The sequence below is a fragment of the Cryptomeria japonica genome, chromosome 8 (genome assembly GCF_030272615.1).
Source record: "Cryptomeria japonica chromosome 8, Sugi_1.0, whole genome shotgun sequence".
Classification (NCBI taxonomy): Eukaryota; Viridiplantae; Streptophyta; class Pinopsida; order Cupressales; family Cupressaceae; genus Cryptomeria; species Cryptomeria japonica.
This window is the reverse complement of record NC_081412.1, coordinates 346,616,032-346,641,851: the sequence shown is the minus strand read 5'-3', so window position 1 is coordinate 346,641,851 and position 25,820 is coordinate 346,616,032. Positions and strand designations below refer to the sequence as shown.

Sequence of the window (25,820 nt, the reverse complement as noted above, 5' to 3'; positions counted from 1 at the left end):
ATCTGTTTTGTCTCTACCTTTGGGCTTTTTTAAAGGTAGGGACCCAACCCTTGTCATCCCTTTTAATATAATTAAAAACAATTTCTTTAATAAAAATGAATAAGTCTTTTTGGAATGTTGTCCCCGATTTTACCTTCCTTAAATTGTGGGATAACCCCTGCAAAATTTGTCCATTTCTTAGTCCATGTATGGATTCCTGAATCAGGAGGGAATGATGAAAATAAGTTTTGGAAGAAGAATTAAGAGAGGAATTCACCCCAGAGATTGTTATGCATAACGAGGAGAATGATGGATCTCCTGATCCTCAAGGCTGAGGCTTGGATGATGTAGAGATTAATTTAATACCTGAGACTGGTAAGATGAATATGGAAAATGAATCATATGAAGACCCATATCAGTTAAACAAGGGTCACTGAAACAGACACAGAAAGGAGGAGAAAAATGGGACAAAGGAGATGAGGAGAAAGAGGAATATGAGATGGAATGAGAAGCATAAATGGGATAGGAGTGATAAAAGAGGCAGACCTAGAGAAGATAAGCAAGTAAGAGTTTGAAATTTAAACCACCAAACACAAAAAAGAGAAGGCCAGGGGAGGTTCCCTAAAGAAGAAACCAGGAATCAGGAAGCATGGGAGAACATAGGAATGGAAATTCAGAAACAAATTGATACATACTGAATTCTGTTGGGAGAAATGTAAGAAGGGAGAGAAGTCCAAACACAAGTTCTAGCAAAGATAACAAAGAAATGGCCCTGTGAACAAGTAAAATTCCAAGGGAAAAGACTAAAGACAACAAGGAGCGGTAGGGAGAGATAAACCTTTTGGAAGAGGCAAACTCTCTTATCATCATGAAAATCTTAACATGGATTATTAGAGGTCTCTATATCCCCAGTAATGAGTGTCTGTTTAAGTGGTAGTTGATTTGGGCAATGGACCAGACATGTTGATACTACAGGTATCAAAAGAGGATATGGTTTTCAAGATAAGATATGAAAAATAGCAATTTTGTAGTAACAAACTCAATTGGAGCCTCAGTAGGTTTGTTCAGATTTTGTAATCCCCAAACAGTTTCAGGTATTTGTCAAGACTCTACAATCACAGCCTGATTTGTACCCTATAAATTTAGAGTCTTCATTGCTTCAATGGATGAGGACAATTTTGTGCTGATAAATGTATCTGATTGAACCTCTTTATTTGGCAGAACATATTATTGGGAACCACAAAGGATTTTAGGATTACATTTGTGGAAGAAAAATGGTTCTTTGGGTGGTGTTTTCAATCTGATAATTAGATTTCAGGTAATATCAAGGGGCGGTAATTCCAACTCCTAATTAGTATAGAATTTTGTTAGAATAATAGTTTCTTATATCGTTAATGGTCAACTTAGGTTGTTAGATTTCATTAATGTATCTATAGTATTAGGTAGATAGAGGTAGGTAATATCATTAATTTCTACAGTGTTTTGTATTTCTATAAATTGTAATCTTTACTAGTTAATATGAACAAGATATTTGACCAGTGAATCTGATTTGCACATGGTATCAGAGCTAGGGCATGGACCCTGTTTTTCTTAGAAAATCTGCACGTTTTTTAACGACCTAGGGTTTCTGCAACTTCGCCTAGGGTTTTGACCCTTTGTTTCAAGGCAAATTTTTTTTTCGATCGCAGATTCTTGGTGGGTTTTTTGAAACCTCAACTGGGTCACCATTAGATTTTTCTGGGTCTGCAGATTTTTTTCGCCTAGGGTTTCTGCAACTTCGCCTAGGGTTTTGACCCTCTGTTTCAAAGCAATTTTTTTTTCCAGTTGCAGAATCGTTGTGGGTTTTTCGTGAGCTCAATTGGGTTGCCATCGGATTTTTCTAGGTGCATTGTTTTTTCGTGCCTCGTTTTTTGAGCCCGCGGATTTTACCTTGCATTTTCAGAAAAATTATTCCGATTGCAGATTCTTTCTAGGTTTTTTCACAAGGAATTTTGGGTCTTCATCGGATTTTTTTGGGTCAGTAAAAAATTTTACCTTGAAAACTATGCTAGGGTTTTGAGATTATCTCCTTCATTTCAAGTCAGGAAAAAAATTTATCTACAAAATTTTTGTGGGTTTTTCGAGAACTGAATTGGGTTGTCATCAGATTTTTCTGGCCCCCTCAAAAATTGTGCGAGGGTTTCAGTTCTTGTCTGAGAATTTGACTTGTAGAATTTCTAAAAACCCTCTGTTTTCATCTTCTGGTTTTCGTGCATTCGTGCCTTCACTAGTTTGACCTCGACGTACGTGATGGCATCTCTGACGAATATAATGCTCAAAAGCAACCATAAGTTCAACGAGCGCAACTACAACACCTAGAAACAACGTATGTTAACAATTTTTGAGTACCGATGTCTTGATGCAGTTGTTTTGGGCACGTCTCAACGTCCAACCACTGCCGGGAAAGATCAGCACAAATGGGATGAGCGCAACCGCGAAGTACTCATGCTCATCAAACTCTCTGTCATTGATGAGCAGCGACCTCCGGTACTGTCCGACAAAACTGCGAAGGAGATATGGGATCATTTGAAGAGTCTCCATGAAACCTCTGACAAGAGCAGAGCATTCTTTCTGAAGAACATGCTCTTTTCGATTATGATGGACGAAAGGACACTTCTGTAGGATCACTTGACCAAGATCAAGGACATCCATGACCAACTTGAGGCGATTAGTTGCACAATGGAGGAAGAGGACATGGTCGTCATCACACTGAAGAGTTTGCCCAAATCTTATGAGCATTTCATCGAAACATTGACTATCACTTCCATTGATGTCGATTTGAAGTTTTCCGATCTTTGTAACAAGCTTTTACAGCAAGATCAGTGGCGCCAACAATTTGGAAGCAATACCATTTCCACCTCCACCGAGCAAGTGTTCTTTGCCGAATCTTCTTTTAAGAACAAAGGGAAGACTCAATCTTCTCAACCAAAAGGCTCTGGTTCTTCTCAGGACAGCAAGAAGAAGAACGTTCAGTGCAATTATTGTCATATGTTTGGTCACATGAAGGCCGAGTGTCGAATTCGATTGGCTTCTGAACAAAAGAAGCAGGGAGGGTCTCAACAGAAAGCAAATGTCGCCGAACACTCTGAGTAGAAAGAATCTGCTTTCTATGCTTTTATGGCCAAGAGAACAACAAATCCAGTACACTCTTCTGCTTGGTATATTGATTCAGGAGCTTCGCGACATTTTACTCATTGTCGTGATTGGTTCACAAAATTTGAACCATTTTTGGATTCAGTAATCTTCGGAGGAGGAGAAGAGTACACAGTTACTGGTAAGGGCACTGTCCAGATTCACTCAGGAGGTAGAAATTTAATTTTTCTTGATGTCTACTATGTTCCAGGCATGGAACATAATCTCCTCTCCGTCAGTCAGATCATGAGGCATTCTTGTCAATTAGATGTTGTCTTCAGTTCGTCCATCTGCAACATCATTGATAGGGAGACTTGTACTACAATCACTATGGGACTTGAAGATCATGGTTTGTATAGACTTGCTGATTCCGATGATTCTCAAGAGCATGCTTTGGTTGCTAGGAGTACATCCATTAGAACACTTTGGCATCAGCGTTATGGGCACTTAAATGTGCACTATCTCTCTTAGTTATATCGGGAGGGTTTGGTTGCTGGTCTACCTGAGATCCAACCTCAAAATCATGGAGTTTGTGCAGCCTGTCAAGTTGGGAAGCAGCCTTGGACACCATTCTCAGATGGTGATTCTTGGCGAGCCTCCAAGGTCCTTCAGTTGGTTCACGCTGATGTATGTGGGCCAGTGAATACTCCATCTGTTACTGGTTGCAGGTACTTCTTGTTATTTGTTGATGATTTTAGTCGTAAAATGTGGGTGTATTTTCTGAAAAATAAATCAGATGTGTTCAGTACATTTCAGCAGTTTAAGGCCTTAGTAGAGAAAGAATCTGGTTCTCAGATTGTCACTCTAAGGTCAGATAATGGGGGGGAGTTTTGTTCCAATGACTTCTCTACATTTTGTGTTACACATGGCATTAAACACCAACTCACCACACCATACACCCCTCAGCAGAATGGTGTCGTTGAACATAGGAATTGCACCATTACCTGAAATGGCTAGTTCTATGATAGAGCATCGAAACGTTCCTAAGAAATACTAGGCTGAAGCAGTTTACATTGCAGTCTACCTTCTGAATCGGTCACCTACACATGCCGTCAAGAAGATGACTCGTGAAGAAGCTTGGTCAGGATGCAAGCCTAAAGTGGGCCATTTGAAAGTCTTCAGTTCTACGGCTCATGTATGGATTCCAAACGCTAAGCGTGCTAAGATGGATTCAAAGAGCCAAACACTTATGTTTACTGGTTACAACGACAACCACAAGGCCTACAGGTTGATTGATGTAGATACAGATCATCTCATTTTCAATCGTGATGTTGTGGTTGATGAGACTATTGGTCCATTTATGCCTTCTACTACTTCTAGTCCTGCGGCTCAATCTTTGAAGACTTCTGATGTTGGTGTTCGTCTTCCTCTTTAATCCCATGATGGGAGGGCTTCAGAGCATTTTGACTCTGAAGATGAGGAATCTACCGATCCAGCACCAGATGACTTTGTTCCAACAACTCCAAGGGATGTTCTTCCTCCAATGCCAGATGTTGGTACTTCTACCCTCAGGCCTAAATGGTGACCAAGACTATCGGAGATCTTCATGATGATGAGCTTATTGAGGGAAGATCCGCTCACAGAAAGAGAAAGCAGCAGAATACATTCAACTTTGTACTTATGGCCAACATCCACAACATCTATGAGCCCCAAACATATTCCGAGGCTAAAGGCATTCTTGAGTGGGAAAAGGCTATGGAGACAGAATACCATAGTCTTCTGAAGAATAACACTTGGGTTCTTTCTGATTTGCCTCCTGGGAAGAAACCTATCAGCTGTAAATAGGTTTACAAAGTCAAGTATCATGCAGATGGTACTGTAGATAAGTACAAGGCCAGATTGGTTGCTCGGGGCTTTACACAGCGGGAGGGCATTGACTACGAGGAGACTTTTGCTCCTACTGCCAAGATGAGTACAATTTGTCTTCTTCTCGCCATTGCAGCTCAATTTGGATGGAAACTTCATCAGATGGATGTTAAGAGTGCATTCCTCAATGGTGACTTGCAAGAAGAAGTTTATATGACTCAACCTCCTGGCTTCAAGGTTCCTGGTAAGGAACATCAGGTTTGTAGACTGGTAAAAGCCCTCTATGGCTTGAAGCAAGCCCCTCGGGCTTGGTACTTCAAGATTGATCAGTATTTGGTTGAACATGGTTTTCAACGCAGTCCCTTTGACACTAATTTGTATGTCAAACTCTCTGGTGATGATATCCTTTTTCTTGTTGTCTACGTGGATGACTTGATCATTACTGGAAATTCAGCACATTTGATTGCCGCAATCAAACAGGACTTGTGCCAAGCTTTTGACATGGCATATTTGGGGCTTCTCCATTATTGCTTAGGTGTTGAAGTGTGGCAGACTGATGATAGTATCTTTATTTCACAGTCCAAGTATGCCCACAGTTTGCTGGATAAGTTTCGAATGCAGGATTGTAAACCTGCTTCCACACCTATGGAGAAAGGGTTGAAGTTATTAGTCAAGTCTGATTCACTTGCAGTAGATGAAACAAAATTCAGACAGCTAGTAGGCAGCCTCATGTATCTCACTGCCACTAGACCTGACATCAGTTTCGTTGTCAGCTACATCTCTCGCTTCATGACAGCTCCAAAAGTTGATCATTGGATTGCAGCGAAGCGAGTGTTACGATATGTGAAATGCACTTCAGACTATGGCATTCTGTATACCAGGTGCAACGATCCAAAGCTGATTGGTTATACTGACTCAAATTGGGCAGGATTGGTGGATCACAAAAAATCCACTTTTGGGTACGTATTCGGTTTGGGTACTGGTGCCGTCACTTGGAGTAGCAAGAAGCAATAGGCTGCGGCTCTTTCCTCGACCAAAGCTGAATACCGGGGAACAATCAAGGCTGCATGTGAGGCAGTTTGGCTTCAAAGGATGCTCTCTGACATGCAGATGCCACAGACAGGTCCTTCTCCCTTGTATACCGATAATCAAGGGGTGCTCAAACCGGCCAAAAAGCCAGTCTTCCATGAACGTACCAAGCATGTCGAACTTCATTGTCACTACATCCGCAAATTGGTAGAAGACAGATCAGTTCAGTTGTAGTGTGTTCCGACAACGGATCAGACTGCAGATATTCTCACCAAATCTCCGAGTCCGGATAAATTTGTAAAATTCAGGGGGCAATTTGGTGTTTTTGATAGATTGACCATTAAGGGAGGGTGTTAGAATAATAATTTCTTATATTGTTAATGGTCAACTTAGGTTGTTAGATTTCATTAATGTATCTACAGTATTTGGTAGATAGAGGTAGGTAATATCATTAATTTCTACAGTGTTTTGTATTTCTATAAATTGTAATCTTTACCAGTTAATATGAACAAGATATTTTACCAGTGAATCTGATTTTCACAGATTTAAATCTTATTTATATACAAGGAATGGATTATATACATGGAATAATATTAAGACTAGAGGTGACTTCTTGGCTGAGAATTGATGATTGGCAAGTTGCTTTAACATCCAGTAGGGCTTTTTGGTGCAATAGCAACTCTATCAATCCTAGCCATTGGTTTGCTGAATGTTGGACTTTGATGATTGAAAAACTGAAGTCACTACTCCCAAATGGTTGTATCCTCAATGCTATACATCTTATGAAGCACCTTATTAAGCCTCTCCATTACCTCATATCTTTAGGAGGAGGAACTTGGCTAGGTCCAGCTGTATACCACTTGGGATTGAGAGCATATGCAGCCATAGGACTAGACATAATTGTCGTGTTCCACCTTTCTATGAAAAGAGCCTTGGTATGCTTCTCATAGAATTATAATCCAAGATCCTTGCTATGAAATGTTTTCCTCATTTGATCAAGCATTCTATCAAAAGTCTTATGCTTCTCTTCAAGGTTAGGAGAGGTTGTATTTGACATACCTTATTACCCCCACAATAGGGGCTATGATAGAGCAAATATATCTACAAGCAACATTTAGAAAATTAAAAAATATTCACAGTATCAATTTTAAAATAAAAATAAAAATATAATTAAAAGCAAAGTACAAACATATTAAATAAATTTTTCTTACTTGATAGTAGACCATCAAGTGTCATCAATCACATGTTGTCTCACTTTCGTCCTTTCTTCTATCTTTGATTCACATCACATCTTTCACTCTTCACAAACCACCATGGATTGTAGAGCATCACACACATTTAACATCCTCTCTAGCAAAAGAAAATAGCTAGGATATCTAGTCTCAACTAGTTTGAAGAATTATTTTATCGAAAAAAATCAAAATAATGCAAATGATGTATATCGTTTATATACAAACATTTGTATGTCTCTAGCATCGACCATTATTGTCTTCACGCAATCTGTTTTTTATATGTCTTTCAAAACATTGTTCAAAGCATTTACACAACTTGGAGTTCAAAGAATGTGTTTGTAAGTGCTTTCAACCATCAAATTAGCTGAATTACAAATGGATTGAATCTATCTCAACTTGTAGAATATTAGAAGGCCCAACCTCCTCTATGGCTTCCTTTGAAAGGCCAAATTGGTAATCAACGTCCTTGTGTTTCTTAGAGAAATCAACAACTCTAAGAAAGTATGAATCAACCAAACATATAACATTAACATCAATGAGTGGCCAATATCGAATTTTAGTCCACTAATCCATGACAATGGAACAACTACCTCTAACCCCCGTTTGTCTTATTTTCTCCATCAATATGTTCACCATTGAATATTGTTTGTTAAGGAGGGAGGAATGCATTTTTTTTTCTCCAAGGGCTACAAAAAAGGCTCCAATTGTAAGTTTAAATTCTCAACATCTCTTTGAATTAAGGAGACCTTGCCACATGAAAGTGGATGGCATGGACATAAAATTTTTTGGCCATTGAATCATTGCTTGCCCAACATTGCAAATTTAACAATTCTACCATTGTATTTTTCCCACTTGCAATAGAAATGACCTTCTTCTCTTGTCTATCATAATTCTCTATGGCTGATATATTTAAATACTGGTCAATAGATGGCAACGGTGCAGATGCATGTTTCTTACTAGTACTAGTAGTTTATTCCTCACTCTCCCCAACCAACTTTGCCTTTTCAATCCTTTGTTCCAATGCGATATCCTCACAAACTCAACTCCATGTCCACTCTCACCTAATAAATGGTGTCCAACCCTGCTATAGCTCCCATGAAAATTAGTTTTACAAATTTGGCACAACCAATGCTTGTTTCTCCCTATATTTTTAACCTTATTACTGCTCAAAGTGGTGGAAAATTGCAGCAAGGGCTTTTTGGAGTTGACAGGGTCTTATACAAATTTGAAATTTCTAAAGAAAGGGTGAAGGACACGCAAAATGGTTTGTTGGTGTTTCAGCAACATTTGCTTGGATTTTTAGAAGAATGGGATGTTACAAGTGCGGTTGCCGTTGCACCAAAAGATCGACCTGTTAATGCCCGATACAACCACTAGACTTATAGAATCCACAGGAGGTGGCTAAGCCATGTCACAAACCTAAGCGCTGCGCTGCACAGCACAAGGAGACCAAGGGCACACACCTTGCAACAATCCCCCCCAAGCGCAAGCGAGGGGTTTGAACCTGTGACCAAGCTCTGATACCACTTGTTACAAGTGCGGTTGCCGTTGCACCAAAAGATCGACCTGTTAATGCCCGATACAACCACTAGACTTATAGAATCCACAGGAGGTGGGTAAGCCATGTCACAAACCCAAGCGCTGTGCTGTACAACACAAGGAGACCAAGGGCACACACCTTGCAACATGGGAATCCTCAAAACTCCCTTCAACATCCCTTGGGTTTACTTCTTAAGTATCCATTTCATTGACATCACCATTGCATATCCTTACTCTCAAAGATGAAAAATCATATAAATGTTTCATAGGCTGCTAGTGCTGTAGAACTGTGGTTTTGTACGAGAGGAAACTGAAAAAAGAAAACATAAACAAACTCCCTAGTGTTAAAAAAAAACAAAACTGAATGCGGTAGTTTAGAGCCTACCTCAATGGCTGGAAATGTTTTGCAATTTCTAGTCCCTTCAATACTCTTTGAAAACACCATGAGATTGCTGCTGAAATCAGAAAATATGAATGTGTGAATGTTCTCAAGTTCAATCTGCTGAGAGTGAGACAACAGAAAGTTGAAACCTCACTGGTGGCTGACACAAAAGAATACAAATGTTTATTTTTTGCTTTTCAAGCATTTTAGGGTTTGATATGGGGCATGTGGGAGATTCTGGGACCCCCATTTTCTTTTAAAACTTTTATTGCTTCATAAATTGAAGTATTTTCTTTGAAACATGCAAATTTGTCCTTTTTCCTCCAAGATGCCTAGATGTTTAGATGTCCCATACTGTATTGTAGACGTTCCCTTCCATTTTGAGTCATTTATAGGATGTTTTAGATTTTTGGAAAAAATTGAGATAGCTAGTGGATGTCCCCCTGCTGTCCTGCCATTTCAGAACCTTGATGTGGGATGGGGATGCGTCCTTGTGGAACATAGGGATTAAACAAATTTGGTCATTTCATGTCAACTATGGTTTATATAGATAAAAATAGATTTTAAGCATTATAAACTTACTAACAATTTTTCTTGCATAGAACTTAAATTTTAATTTTTTTAATTTTTACCTAATAAGGATTTATATAAAAGACAAATGGATGGCCCTTAAATAGTAGGTTGTTCCTTCATGAAGCATGGCCTAATATTTTGGGAACAACCATATGGTTTTTACCTAAACCCTCATTACTCTAGAGATTAAAAGAAAAACCCTCTTTTTGGTTTAAAATTGAAATTTTAAAAGAAATTTATTCAAAGTAAAACTTAAGAAAATTTAAAATAATTTAAATGCTAACCCTAAAAAAAATGTTCAGTCTACCTTTGTTCTAAATATTTCTGTCTCTAAATGTAATGAGGAGCCAAAAAGGATACATGAAAAATCAAGTCTAGTTTTTGAAGAACTTGGGAAAATTTCGAGAAGTAGACACCAAAAATGTTTGGTCTGCATTTTCTTTGTATTTTTTTGTCTATTTGTAAACATGAGCCAAAAATGATATACTTAAAAAAATCAAAACCACCTATTTTGAAAAATTTGGGAAATGGCATGACAAATGTTTTGGGTTGTGATCATAGATGCACTACTTGCAGAAAACTCGGCGAGTAATTATTCCATTGACTCGCCGAGATAACTCATAGAGTTTTTGGCAAAAATTCGGCTGCATAAAAAATGAGGCCCAAACACTTAAAAAAATTATCTAATTATTTTTTTTTCAAGCCAGTCTCATTCTCTTCATTAGAATATATACATGAAATATAACATTTAAGTATAAGTATACTTTAAGTTATATTTCATGTATATATTTGCAGGATGTTTGAGAGTGCTTTCAGATCTCTAGGAGCTATAATGCAAATTTTAGGTTTTAGAAGATCTTTTAAATTTTCAGACAGTCAAATTTCAGTAATCAGTAGGCAACTATGAGCGTTCTCTCGCTCTCTCTATCTCACTCACTTTATCTGACCCAAATTTTAGACTTATCTATCTCCCTATCACTCTTCCTCTATTGCCTCTCTCTACCACTCTCTCCTCTCTTCCCCAAGACCTAGACCTATTTATCTACCCCTCTCTCACCCTCAAATCCCCGCGAGGGGTGCTACCCTCAACCTAATTTTGGTGAGGTGGATAAGCCACATTGGACTACTAGGACTAGACCCTCTAGTTCTATCTCTCCTCCGGTTTCTAATAGAGCTAGGAAGAGGAAGATGTAAAATGTTTTGATGTAGTATTTACTTTTAGTTTTACAAGAACAATTTGCTATTTCATTTTGTTTCAGTCTATCAGCCATCAGCATTCCACAAGAGGATGCCATTTTGTACCCAATTTGCATTTAAATCAATCAAACATATCTAGAATCAGCTTGTTTCTTTTGTGTACTCATTTATTGATTCATTGGATGCATCTCCTCATTGAATTTTGCAAAAAAAATGCATTTCTATTAAATTTAAGCAATTTTTCAAGTTGCCGAGTTTTTGCCAAGTTTTCACAGAGTTTTTTTTGGGCCTTGGCAAGTTTTTGCTTTTGGCGAGTAGTTCAAGTATGGTTGTGATTATTTGAGATTAATCTCGGGTTTCTCGAGTGTAATGCTACTATGCCAACATCATGTACCAAGTTTCACAAATTTTGTAGGACTATGCAAGACTCTTGAGTTTATGTATTATTTCAGAATATCCCACCTCTCTACAACTACATGTTAAAGCCTTCAGTTCATGAGAAGGTTTTGAAAGGTCTGTTTGAGTTTAAAAGCCAGGTTTTAGGAGTTTGTCTCATTGAGGATTGAGTCAATTCCTTTGTGATGGCTAGACAAAGAGCTATCATGCTAGTCATCTCGATCAAGTTGTTTGACTGTGTTCCCATGCCTTTCTCAAACAAAAATGAAACATTATCATTGTGATCCTTACAGATTCTTCCTGCTTCAGTAGGTCCTGGATTGCTTCTAGGGGATCCATCAATATTCAAATTCCACTATGATATGGAGGGAACCATTTTTCATTACATTAAATTTTGTTAACAGTCCCATCATTGAGGATTAGACATAAATAGAATTTGTTAAGGTGTGATACTAGAGTTCTATTGATATATTGTTGAAGGAATCAAACTTTTCTTTTGTGGCATATCTTTATACCAAGAGAGATGACACATGGAATAATTTCTTGAGTCTTTAGAAAGTTATATTTGTATTTCTTTTCTTATTCCTTGTGGTTAGTAAAATTTTCAAAGTGCAAGTTAAAATTACATTTTTAATCTTTCAAATGAAGGGGGAAATGCTTTACACTCTCATCAAAGTGTAAATGGCACTTGAACTCCAAGTTCCACTGTAAAATTAAAAAATGCTGAATATGTGCTTCCTTTCCACTAAAGTCTTTCCTTGCCTATATATGGTTCTACTTTCAAAGTGTATTAGACATTTGAATGCTCTTTGCACTTTGAAAATCCAACAGAAACTTGTTTCTATTTTTAATCAGGTACAAGATGCCAGTGGCGTTGCTGGGTTTGATTTCAGTGTTTGCACTTTGGGACATGCTGAGGATATGCAGCAATAAGTGGGGTCTTCAGAAATATCCTTTCTTTCACCAGATGCTTGTTCTCATTGCAAAATTAGGTAAGTTTGCTCCATCACTTTTTCGTACTACCTTCCCTTCTTCATTTGACTATGAGTGAATGGTAGTTTTATCATCACCATCTTTTTATATAACAGAAGTGCAAAATCTACCAGTATGGTTTATTTGTTGATATAATCTACAAGTTTGTTGAACAATCTACACAACCTTAATCCAAGAACATGGGTTTTTCTCTGGTTTCCTGTGTTTGTTGGATCTATTTCAAAACTGGAATAGCATTTAAGTTTGTTTTGCAAAATGGATACTATAAATTAAGAAACATATTCTTCTTGGTTGCTTGTTTGTCAATGAGCAGAATGTGCTCTTACTTCTTGCCTAGTGAACTTATCATCTCAAAGGCAATTCTTTTATAGCCTTCTAATTCTTCTTTAATCTTGTTTTCTCTGTGTTTTTCCCTCAATACCTTTAATGAACTCTTAATTTTATTATTTTGGTAAGTCAAATATGCATTTCGTGTGCTGTAAATTCACATTTATGATGCTGTTATAATATTATGTTGTTTTTAACATCCAATTGCCAAATGTTGCAATACATAAAAGTTAGCCCAAATATTGATGAGATGTGAAGTCCATCAATAGGAAGGTCAAAGGTTGTGCATGTTGCTCAGGGTTTAGTTGTGAAGTTAGGGATGATCAAGCCATACATTTTGATAAAATGTTAGTGGATGTTAGGGGTAGATAACGTATGTTAGTAAGAATAATATTGGTAAGTGTGTTATGTTATGTTTATGTTTATGTTGTCGCCGAGAGGTTCCTGGGTAGTTGGGAGTTGGTGACGGTTGGCAACTTGACCAACCGTCGGGTCTTTATATTGTTTGGTTGGAACCTCGGAAGGGGGAATTATGTATGGACATTTCTGGACACTGGAATAAGGATATAATTCTTCTGGTCTAATTAGTATCATTGTCATTTATGCTGTGATGTGCGATTGTTCTGTTATATGAATATTTGGTACGTGTGGGAAATACTGTGTTATCTATTTCTTCACCAACCATACATTTAGGACTAAACATTTTAGCGCCGTTGCCTGAACGAACCTGGAGATAACTATGGCGGCAGGCGGAAGCAATTAATGGGCCGGCCATTTAACCAACAATTAACTATTGTGGACAGCGACATGCACGAAGAGAGTACCGCGGAAGAAGACCGAGAGGATCAGTTGACGGCAGACTTGGTGGAGTTGTGGGACGTGTCGGTCACGCAGTATGTGCAGTGAGAGACTCAGGAGAGAGCCGTCTCGGAAGGCACGGTACGTGGTGAACTCACGGTCAGCACCCCCATCTTTGACCTGCTTGGAAGTATTCCAAGGTTACTCGCCAGAAATCTGATTGCACTCCAAGACCGAAGGGAGGAGACGGCAAAGGAACTTTGGCGGCAGCAAGTCCTCCGACAGTACGAGGAGCGGAGTCGTAGGGAGGAAGAGGAGAGGGAGGCTAGTCGACGCCGTACCTTTGGCACTTGATGCCCCTACGGCCAAACAAAGACAAACGTATCACTACCACCGAAGGAGTAAACAAGGGAACTGTACGGAGATCTCTCCGCATAAAAGAACAGGCCGAAAGGAGACGGCGACTAAGGGAGGTTGCTGACTCAAAGAGTTCGGAGAAACACAGCAGAAATCAGAGTGTGAGTCGGAGTTGTAGTTGGGAGAGGCAAAAATCGTGTACGTGGAAGGAGTTGGCTGAGGTCGCTAGGAACCTGCCACTTCCAGACGTAGCGAAGGAAGATCTTGCGGACCAAGCCCCACACTCGACGTCAAGTGAAGAGGACTCCGGAGCCAAGTCGCAAAGCACCCGGTCGGAATATTCTGAACAAGGAGAGGAGGCGGTACGAGACCTGCACGAGGAAATCGCCACTACTTTTGAAGCAATGTTATCTGGCATTAAAAATTTGTCCTTGTCAGAGGGCATCAAAAAAGGAGGGTCAGATCCGGAAACCTCGGCAAGGAGGGACTATAGAAGCGAAGGTGACCAAAGCCCGGCTGGCAGGGGCCCAACCAGACCAGGAGCGTGCGATACCTCCCGGACACATAATACCTTCCCGACATATAGCCATTTCCAGGCACTGCATAAAACCATACAGAAAAGAACGATGGCACACACCTCGGAGAAGCAGAAACTCCCAAAATTCATGGGCGATGGGTCAGAGGACCCCGTACGGCATTGCAAGACATGCGTCACCATCTGGGAAGCAAATGGCTAGGAGGACCGGGACTACTGGTTGAAGGCATTCCCGACCACTCTGCGAGGAATAGCTATTGACTGGTATACGGACCTCGATGCCTAGCATAAAACGTCCTGGAACAATCTGAAGAAGGCCTTCGAGGAAGAATTCAAACTCCTACGGGATGACAACGAAATTGTGTTAGAGATTTACAACACCAAACAAGGAAAAAATGAAAGTGTGCGCGCACATAACAGAAGGCTCAGGGAACTACTTAGCAAAATGAAGAACCAGCCGACGGATGGCCTCAAGAAGCGGTGGTTTGTAGAGGGATTGGTACTTTCTGAGAAAGACAATGAAAGTGGTCCCTCCGCCATCGTATGATGAAGCATACAACTGCGCGATGGATATTGAAAGTGAAAACAGGACATCCCGAGGGAAGCGACGGGTGAGCGACGGTGACAACACGGATGAAAATAGCGATGGGGGGTCCAAAACCGTGCAAGCACTCTGGAAGGATATGATGAGGATGATGAAGGAATTAAAAGGTGACAAGGAAAGTGGCAGGGAAGGAAAAGAACTATGGTGCACTGACTGCAAGACTGAAGGACACACTAAAGGAAGTTGTCCCCGCAAACTTTTCTGTGACATCTGCCAAGTAATGGGACATTCCACTAAGGAATGCCTGTACAACTTGAAAGCACAGAGCACACAAGTGCTCTACGCCCAACCCGACCAAGCCACACCGTCGGCGACACCTCCGAAGCCAACAACAAACTCTGACGCCTCCCCTGGAGGGTACAGAAACAATTGGCGGGGTAACAATAGATCCAATAATAACACACCAAGGAGTAGAATTCAATACGACGCGAAGGGGCGACCCAAGATTCAATGCAGGAAGTGCAACGAATGGGGTCACTTTGCCCGGGAATGCCAAAACGGGGGTGATGCAGGAAGTTTGCTGTGCAGATGGTGCGGTCCTGGAAATAACGAGGACATAGATTGCCCAAAGCAAAAAGGGGTGAATATGCTGGACGTGGAAGGATCAGGAGAAGACGTATTGGCAATCACAACGTTGCAAAACAAGAAAGCCATGTATCTTGACCCTCGAACAGAAAAAGAAAGGCTTCAGGAGGCAAGGGCGGATATCGAGCGGGCGATGGCAGAAGAGCAGAGGGCCTCGCACCTGGCTGCTGGTACACCACTATGGTCAGGACCAGAGAAAACTATCATTAAGCAGATGTTACAAACTACAATACCTGTACGGGTGTCCGACCTTCTGCAGACCATGCCATAGTTGAGGATGGCTCTGACAAATGTAACCGGGGACACTGCCCTCGGTCAGGAACACCAAACGATGACGGAACCATATAGTACGAACCCGGTGAAGGGACCTGGTACGGATGCCATGAACCCTATGCTACTCGCGGTAGGCGTTGGACGAAAACAAACAGTAGTGGAGATGGATATAATGGGACAAAAGCTCACAAACACCATTGTTGATGGTGGGTCCGGAGTCAACGTACTACCGGAGGAAACTTGGCAAAGCCTCGGCAAGCCTACACTCTGGCCACCAACCTTCCACTTGGTCGGTGCGGATCAACATGGTATCAAACCCCTCGGTACCCTCATGGCACAAAAGGTGGTAATCGAGACGCAACAATTCCTTCTGGATTTTGTAGTCATCCCACTGGAAAGAAAAGCGTATGACACCCTTCTGGGAAGGGGGTGGCTAATCATGGCCAGAGCTAATCATAACAGGAAAAAGAATACGCTCTCAATCGAGAGTGACGGTCATAAGTATGTAATCGATCTAAGGAACCAGTCCATTAATGAAGAGCTCGCGTCATCGGACTCCGACTTAGAAGATTCAAATAGATGGGATTGGGGTTCTGAAGGAGATAGAGGAGGGAAAGAGCCCGACGAGGAAGGAGTGTTGGAACTGGAAGGATGTTCCGAGGATGGAACTAGTTCACTGGCCGAACTTTTTCATTGGCAAATGGAGGACTACGAGGTCTTCCACCTGGAGTGTCACATGCTTCAAATATGTGAGATAGGAGAATCAAGCGGCGGGATGGAAGAACAATCCTTTCCCCCAGAGTATGGTAGATACCAAGAGGGAATGGCACGAATGGACGACACGCCAGCCCACCAGTTTGAACGGGATAAACCCATCAAGTACGAGGAATGAGGTGTGGAGAAGGTTAATCTTGGCAATGAGGAAGAACCACAGGTGATACTTGTAGGGGATGACTGGAACCTCGTGCTGAAGGCAATGCCTTCAAGATATTCCTGGAATATAAAGACATCTTTGCCTGGACTTACAAGGACTTGAAGGGGGTACCGCCGGAGCTATGCGTACATCGCATAACCCTCGTACCAGGAGCCCAACCGGTACGAAGGAGGCCGTACAGGATGAACAAAAACTACGCAGCCAAAGTAAATGAGGAGATCAATAAAATGTTAGAAGCAGGAATCATATTCAAAGTGGAAACTAGTGATTGGGTTTCCCCAATAGTCATCTCTCTTTAAAAGGAAGCTAATTAGATAAGGATATGCGTAGATTTCAGGTACCTGAATGCAGTAACCATCAAGGACCCATTCCCGATTCCATTCACTGACAGCATCCTCGAAGAGGTCGCCGGGCACGAGATATGCACATTCCTGGATGGATTCTTCGGGTACAATCAGATAAGTATTGCGGAAGAAGACAAGCTGAAGACCACATTCGTGGTGGAGGAAGGGGTGTATGCCTATAATTGCATGCCCTTCGGACTGTGCAATGCGCCTGCAACCTTCTAGAGAATAATTTTGCACATTTTTGACAAGCTGTCCGTAGAAAACTTAAGGGCATTTCTGGATGATTGGCCGATTTTTAGCAATTGGGAGACCCATTTGAAGGCTCTGGGGGAGTGTATGGAAAGATGTCGGAAGGCTAGGTTAGCCTTGAACCCAAGGAGTGCAGGTTTATGGTACCACAAGGGAAACTCCTGGGCCACATAGTTTGTAAGGAAGGTTTGAAGACAGACCCGGACAAGATAGGAGTAATTGTCAACATGGAGAGCCCAACAAACGTGACAGGGCTGAAATCATTCTTCGGCCATGTCGGCTACTATCGGAGATTCATCAAAGGCTTTGCGCAAGTGTCCTGGCCCTTAGATAAGTTGACAAGGAAGGGAGAGCTGTTCGTGTGGGGTACGGAGCAGGAAGAAGCCTTCAAAGAATTGAAAGACCGGCTGGTGAGTGCACCGATATTGGTATACCTGGACTGGAACAAAGAATTTCACGTACACGTCGATGCCTCCAACTTTGCAATTGGTGCTACCCTCGCCCAAGTAGGGGCGCAAGGACTAGACCATTCCGTCTTTTTTGCAAGCCGACTCCTGTCAAAGGCCGAACGGAACTACAACACAACGGAGAGAGAGGCACTAGGGATGGTGTACGCAGTACAGAATTTCCGGCACTACTTGTTGGCTAAACCGTTCACATTTTATGTGGACCATCAAGCACTGATGTACTTGGTGAATAAACCAATCATCCAGGGGAGGGTAAGTAAGTGGCTACTACTCTTACAGGAATTCACCTTCACCATTGTCGTACAGCCAAGGAAGTCCCATGTAATAGCCGACCAACTATCAAGGATCAGATCAGGGGAACCAGTCGAGGGAGTGAATGAAGACTTTCCAGATGCACACTTGTTCCAAATTGCAATACTACCAACCTGGTATGAAAAGATAGGCCAGTACCTATCTACCTCCACATTTCCAAGCGAGATGTCTTCAGGGGAACAGAGGAAGCTGGCACTGAAGAGCAAGACCTTCCAACTAATTAATGGGCTTTTATATAAAATGGGTCTCGACCAAATCTTGAGGAGGTGTGTCATGGAGGAGGAAATTCACAGTGTATTAAAGGAGGCACACGATGGGTTAGCAGGCGGACATATGGGACCAGATGCAACCGCCAGGAAAGTGCTCCTGGCTGGTCTATGGTGGCCAACTCTACACACCGATGCTCAAGAGTGGGTGATCGGGTGTGACACTTGCCAACGAGCCGGAAAACCACTCAAGAGGGACTTCATGCCTCTCTTTCCTTCGCAGCCACAGGAGTTATTCAAACGGTGGGGTTTAGACTTTGTGGGACCTTTGAAGCCAAGTAACATGCACCGATGCAAATATATTGTAGTTGCCATGGAATACCTCACCAAGTGGGGAGAAGCTAGGGCCTTGCCAAATAACACGGCTCTGAGTAAGACACGGTTCTTGTACGAACAGATTGTCACAAGGTACGGGATACCACTTCAAATCACCAGTGATAGAGGAGTGCACTTTGTCAATCAAGTAATTCGTACCATGACCGTAGAATTTAAAATATTCCATAACCTATCCAGTCCGTACTATCCTCGCGCTAATGGACAGGCGTAAGCCACCAACAAGGTGTTGGTATCAATAATCTACAAATCATGTGGGGTGGAACAGGAAGACTGGGAGGAAAGACTACCAGCCGTGCTATGGGCGTACCGTACAACATACAAAGTCACTACAGGGCATACCCCGTTTCAGCTCATGTATGGGCAGGAGGCAGTGGTGCCAGCTGAGTACACTGTACCGAGCCTTTGGGTGGCGGTGGAGAACAGACTCGGGGACCAAGAAAGCTTGAATGCAAGGCTTGGTGGTTTGATAAAACTGGATGAACAAAGACTGATGGCACAATGGGCAACGGAGGGACAGAAGCATTGGCACGACCAACATCTACGAAAGGCCAACTTTCGGCTGGGGCAGTTAGTTTTGCAATATAACGGCTGGAACGAACTTCGACCAGGGAAGTTCAAGGTCCGTTGGCTCGGACCCTATAAGATCAGAGAGGTCGGTAGGAACGGGGCAGTAAAGCTCTCGACTCTGGACAACAATCCGATCAGAGACTCGGTGAACGATTCCAAATTGAAACTCTACAAGGAACGAAATAAACCTGTGATTGAGATTAACATGCTAGGATACGCCACAAGAGGACATTGGACCATTGGTCGAAGCGAGGAGGTCGAAGAAGACCCGGTGGTGAAAGGAGAACCCTATCGGAGGGATGATGACTGGGCGAAGCCTTTGGCAGCCATGGAAGAACGACTTGTACCGAAAAGGGTGGAAGGTGTGTGTTGACGTGGATGAAATCGCATTGCTGCAAACTCCATACGGCCAACGCAGAATAGAATAGCCGACTGATTATCCTACTCTCTCTTGAGATAAGGAAGTCTCTAATGCTGTTTTCTAAGTTCGATCAAAGGAGACAACCTCAAGGTTTCTTTTGTCAGGTCTTGACTGCGGGATCTCTCAGTGGCTCGATGTGTTTTTGCTGGAAACACAAGGGGACTTACGTGTAATTGGCAACAAGCTAGTCTGCTGCGATTCTCGAATTACGCAATAAAGAGCAAAAGGAAAGGTTTAGGAGATCTAAAACTAACAACACGGGTATGCGGGTAGACGGATTCCACATAACCAATTCCTGCTTGGCCAGGATAGCTCACAACCTTGCAGGAACGATGCAATCTTCAAAGGGACTTGGAAGATTTTCAGACTGGAGACGCACGACTAAGCACCCAATTCTGGCCCAGCTCAGACGGACACCTGCAATTGAACTAAGCACAATCGAAGGCTCAGGTTAACCACACAAAAGGATACACAATCAGCATATCCTCAGTGGTATGAGCCCGAATCTATCAAATACCTGCACACCCAAAACATAAAGATCTATCTAAAATGCTGAAAGAAACCATGCAAACAGGACGAAAACAAGACAATAAACACCAAATCAATGTTTATATATTGATCTCATCTGCCTATTACAACAATTTCTGTAGCATCTCTATGCTATTGCTAAGATCTAACCTATTCTAACTCTAGAATCTAACTATCTAATCATCTAACAATCTCTAACCCTTTTCTAACCTTTACAAAAGAAAGGCCTCTGCCTTTTATAAATATTACAATTTTGAACTGAAGGCCAGGATGGACTGCATCCAAGGGTCCTGATCTGTCATCCAGAAGCTGACAGCCTTGACCCATGCCGAATTAATTCTCAGTTATCCAACCAGCAACTATCTCAACTACCTGCCACTATTTGGCTTAAATTCAGGTCTATCCAATCTTCTTGGTGGTTGGGAATAGTTATCCACAAAAATATCTTGCACGGGACTCATAGGCAGTTTACAATAAAGCAATTTCAGCTTTTAGGAATTGAATTCTTGGAATTAAATCCATCTGTGCACTTTCTTGATAATGCATAAACTTGCAGCATTCAGAGTGTTCTTTGGTCTTTAGTCCCGGTGGTGGACTTCATCTTTGTTCAGTGGCATGGTTCCCAATGTTTGGTTGCTCTTGCGCTCCTGCATCTTTTCTTTTTTCAGTCTTCAGCGCCTGGCCCTGAATTGTGATCCTTCTTCGATTTGCGTTTTAGGTCTTTCTCCTGGCTCTTCGATGACGTCCTGCGATCAACCAATTTCACTTTATTTCATTAAATCAATTTGAAAAATTAAATAATTTAATTTAACAAACATTAAATTTAATTACGACGTCTGGCTTGAGAAGCTCTTTGTGAGATGTATCTTGAAAATGCTTCTTTCTCTTTGATTGTGAAATCTGATCCTTGGTCTTTTTACTTCTGCGTGATTTTACCTTTCGAGTCTTGGACGTTTTGAAATCTTCTTATGGCGTTTGAATGATTCTTATAGCGCGATTTTGGAGGTTTGAAGAACTTCTGCAGATTTTAAAACTCTAACTCTCATGCTTTTCTGGTAAATTTCGGAGAACTTAGACATTTTGAACTGGAGATATTTTCGGAACATGGGGAGTTTTGCAACTTTCGACGCTTTTCACATATTTCACATTTCGCCCCAGGGTCCGAAAATGAGGACTTAAGGCAAATTTCGGACCTTATGACATGTTTGGCAAATTTCGGAGCTTACACATATTTCGCAAATTTTAAAGGCAACTTCGGACCTAAACGCCACTTTGCAACTCTTCACGTTTTACAGTTTTCTCCCCAAGGTCCGAAAATGAGCATCCAAAGTGTTTTTCGGAGCTAAACGCGTTTTCTTGGCGAACTCTATCATTTTCGGAGCTAAACCACCTTTTGCAATTTTGATGGGTTTTAAAATTTCGGGGCCGGGGTCCGAAAATGGGTGTCTAAGGCAAACTTCGGACGCTCAACGCCTTTTGGCGAATTTACCCAGATTTCGGACCATAAGGCATATTTCGCAATTTTAGAAGAATTTCGGACCTAAAAACGCGTTTGGAAAATTTGCGATTTTAATGCCAAATTCGGAGGTAGGGTCCGAAATTGGGTGTTTAAGTGTTTTCGGACCACAGGGGTCTTTTGCAAATTCGGAGGTTTTAACTTTTTTGTAAATTCGGAGGTTTAACGTTTTTGTTTACTAAGGCGCTTTTAGGACCATCCAACACTTTTGCAACAAAACTTCGGACCCTTTACCGTTTCTTGCAAACTCTACGAATTTCGGACCTTTCAACGTTTCTATAAATTTTGAAGAAACTTCGAATTTCGGCCCTAGGGTCCGAAATTGGTGCTTTAAGTGAAATTCGGTCCTGAAGGCACTTTTGCAACATTTCACTTTTTCGGACCTCCTGCCAGTTTTATCAACTTTTTCACTTTTTAGCCCCAGGGTCCGAAATTGGGCACTTTGGGCGATTTTAAACGTTTTCTCAATAAGTGCGAGCTTGGGCACTTGGGCAAAAGGATATAAAGGAAATATCACTTATACTTTAAGTTATATTCTATATATACTTTCAGGATGTTTGAGAGTGGTTTCAGACCTCCAGGAGTTATATTGCAAATTCTAGTTTTTGGAGGTTTCTTCAGTTTTTCAGAGTTAGCCAAATTTCAGGATCAGGAAATTCCAGACTCAGCCAAATTTCAGGGCAGGACAGAAAGGCACGAACTGGGGGGTCCCTGTCCAAGACGGGGATGGGTGTGCGATTTGCACAACAGTGTGGCGGTTCCCAGGATCCACAAGCACCTCATGAATGCGTATTTCGGGGACCCAGCTCTGTGGGTGTGAGTTTCAGGACATTGGAGGAAGCGGGCCCCGTACGAAGGACCTCGGGAGGGATACGTAGCATATGACATTGATGAAGAAGCGGAAGCCGAGAGGAGAGATGAGAACATAAATAAAGAGGAGCTGGTGGACTTGGAGGAAGAGCTTGACTTGGAGGTATATGGGGCAACCCTAGGTCCCTGTTTAAAAATGGTGCTGAAAACAAAAGACCTATTTGTCATCGCTTCCGAGGCAGGCGAGGTAGAAGCCGAACCTAATTCATTGTACTGGGTGATTCCTAACCCAGCTGGGCCACCGGAGGTTGACGGAGATAGTAAAATTGTACCAATAGTACGGGGATCGCTACATTGATGGCCGCTACAAGGGTGTGGGACCCGCCCCATTGGTGGACAAGATATGGGATCTGGAGTACGTAAGGACGTGTTGTGCCCAAGAATGCTACAGAAGATTACCACACTTATGTATGTGGTTACACGACTCGGAAATAAGAATGAAGACGCCAAACAATGCCTCAGGGGTGGAGGAACAACAATGGGGATGAAGACTCCGAACAGGAACCAAACAAGAAATGGAAGGAAGACAGGATGAGGAACAAAGGAATAGTGAAGAAGTTGAAAAAGAAGCAAGGTATGGGGCCAGCAAGGAGGAAACAAAGGAGGCAGGAAAATCCTTCAGCAATAAGGACGGACACAATAAACTGGCCAATGGCTTCCAAAAGACCAACTAGAAGGCACAATTAGACCAAGGGATACCTGGGTAAATTAAAGGAAAGGAGGCTAAAATCGAAAAAGCCTTGTCAGATAAAGGAAGTAAAGTGACTGTTAAAGAAAGGGGTCTTAAAGGGTAAGGAGGAGAAATACAGGGAAAAAGCAACTAAGTCCAAGTTGGCGAGTATTAAAAAATTGAAATGTCAGGCAAGTATCAGCAAAAGCACTAGGGGAAAATTAAGACTGCTAAAAAGGCATTTATTTTATGTCAAGCTAATAAAACATTTACACCTAACCCTAACCCTGGCAAGGAGAAGTGATTATAAAAGCCTCCACAAGGTCCCATTAGGCACAGCGCAGGGAAGACAACAAGGTGAACCCGAGGGAAGCAAGCAACTGTTCAACAAAGAAGAGGAAGGGACAACCACCAATACACCGTACGGACCAACCGTACGAACGCAAAGGCAAACATGGAAGAATTGACAAGCCCATACGGCGTACGAATTGCACAGACAGGGAAGCATGGGCGCCAAAAGGTTTTATTGTACGACGTACGGGCTTCGCGTACAGACGCACTAGAGGACGAAAGGTGGACTAACACGTACAGCGTACAGATTGCACAGACAAGGACGCAAGGGTGCCAACAGGTTTCACCATACGTGTACGGTCTTCGCGTACGGACGCGCCAGAGGACGGAAGTCGGCCTACCACGTATGACGTACGACGCACGAGGAGTGGAGACAGGCTTTTGCCGTGCGGTGTATGGTCTACATGTACGGACACAGTAAGGAGAATTCGCCTGTGGAAGAGACTGTACGACGTACGGTATAAGGAAAGCAGCCAGAGGAGAAGTGTACGATGTACGACGACAACTCCTTGTCCGTACAGTAGGTACCAAGATCGATAGAGTGCTACGTATGACAGGCTACCTTGGCACCCTATTCTGTACGGAGCCTTGCACATATCGTATGACCAGCTAAGGAGGAAGAAGCAGGAAAATAAGTATGGTACCAAAACCAGTACGCAGCAGTCCATTCAAGCAGGCAGCAGGCAGATATAAGAAGCAAGGGGGTCGTCTGGCAGAACACGTTAAGGAAGCTGTACGACAAGGGAACTGTGAGTGGTACAATGGGCCGTACAAACTGGAGAGACAATCTTTCCGACAGTTATAATGACGACCAAGGACGGGGCAAGGGAAGAAGAATAGAAAAAGGCAGTTGCAGTACAACCATGATTGCCACAGAGTCCGCCAATAGCAAGAAAACCAGGAGCAGACCAAAGGCACCAAAGGACTCAGAGGGACTCACGGCGGTGATTGTAGCATTTGAGAGTGACTGGCAATGAATGTCATACCTGGTGGGAAGAAACCCCTCCAGACCATGTGACGAAGGAATCTCTCAGGAGGGCACAGGTCAACCACGCCATCCAAATGCCCACATTCAACATTAAGGAGTTCGAGCCAGTTTTGTGAACCATGGTATTGGGCTATAATCCACATTAACGAGCTTCAGTCATTCAGTTCCAAGGGTGCACAGTGCGAGTTTCATTCAAATTAGAGGATTTCTGGTGGGTATTTGGTATACCCAAGAAAGGGGCATCTGCGGCCAAACCAACCAAAAAACTCACCAGGGAAAAGAAGAAATGGTTGATGGATCTGGTGTGCAGAGATGATCTCACGGAGGAGCAATGGAAAAGTGTTTGGGCCAACAACAGAGGAATGAAGCGTGCGTTTATCGCACCAGGAGAATGGAGGATGTTAATGGACCTGGTCAAAAGCTGCCTTACGGGAGCTAGCCGGGCATCCGACATAGCTATATGGATGATAGGATTAATGAATGGGATCAGATGCGGGAAGGTGTACAATTGGGGGCAACTCCTAGCAGAACAAATCCATGATTTCCTGAGACTAGAACACAAGACGTTCTACATGTGCCATCATGCTATCAACTTGTTCCTTGATGTCGTACGCCTGCAGGTACCACCAGAAGTATGGGGAACATTTGAACCACGCGGATGGGTAGAACCGAATAAACCCACCATGTACTACTATATCCATCTGGACACCCTAGGCGACACCGCGCAGTCGACCAGAAAGAGGAGGAAACTGGACACATCCATGGAGATTGAAGATGTTAGCAACGCAGAAGATTCGGGGGAGGAGGTGGAATAGACTGAAGAGTAGGAAAGTGGTGATGAGGGGTTCCATCTGACAGGACACACAAGTGTGGAGGAGGAAGAGGAAACAGAGCCGTGGCAGCAGGAAGAGGAAACAGAGTCGTGGCAGCAGGAAGAGGAAACAAAGTCGTGGCAGCAGGAAGAGGAGGAACAACAGGGAGGGTTACGAGCCCAATGGAAAAGTACGAGGGTAAAATTCACACCCTCGACACTGTCCTCGGCACACTTGGTACCTTAGGAAGCGCTTGCAGTAGCTAGCCCCGTGGGAGATGTACGACCAGTAGGGGTGCTGTTCCAAAAAATCAGCGAAGGGGAACCACCAGCATAGTGACGGGTATCCCTACCACAGATCAGCTTGGCCGTACTTACGGCAGAACCTACAGAGGGTACGACAGTAATTGG

General features: G+C 42.5%; 1 protein-coding gene across 1 annotated transcript in view; it reads left to right on the top strand.

Annotated features, from left to right (window-relative positions):
• The window catches only part of LOC131045356 (PRA1 family protein H), a 77,855-nt gene that overhangs the window by 30,965 nt on the left and 21,070 nt on the right, over window positions 1-25,820 (top strand). Inside the window, exon 2 of the mRNA XM_057978946.2 lies at window positions 12,160-12,296. Within this exon, the coding sequence (XP_057834929.1) occupies window positions 12,160-12,296 (137 nt within the window). The remainder of the gene's footprint in view (window positions 1-12,159; window positions 12,297-25,820) is intronic.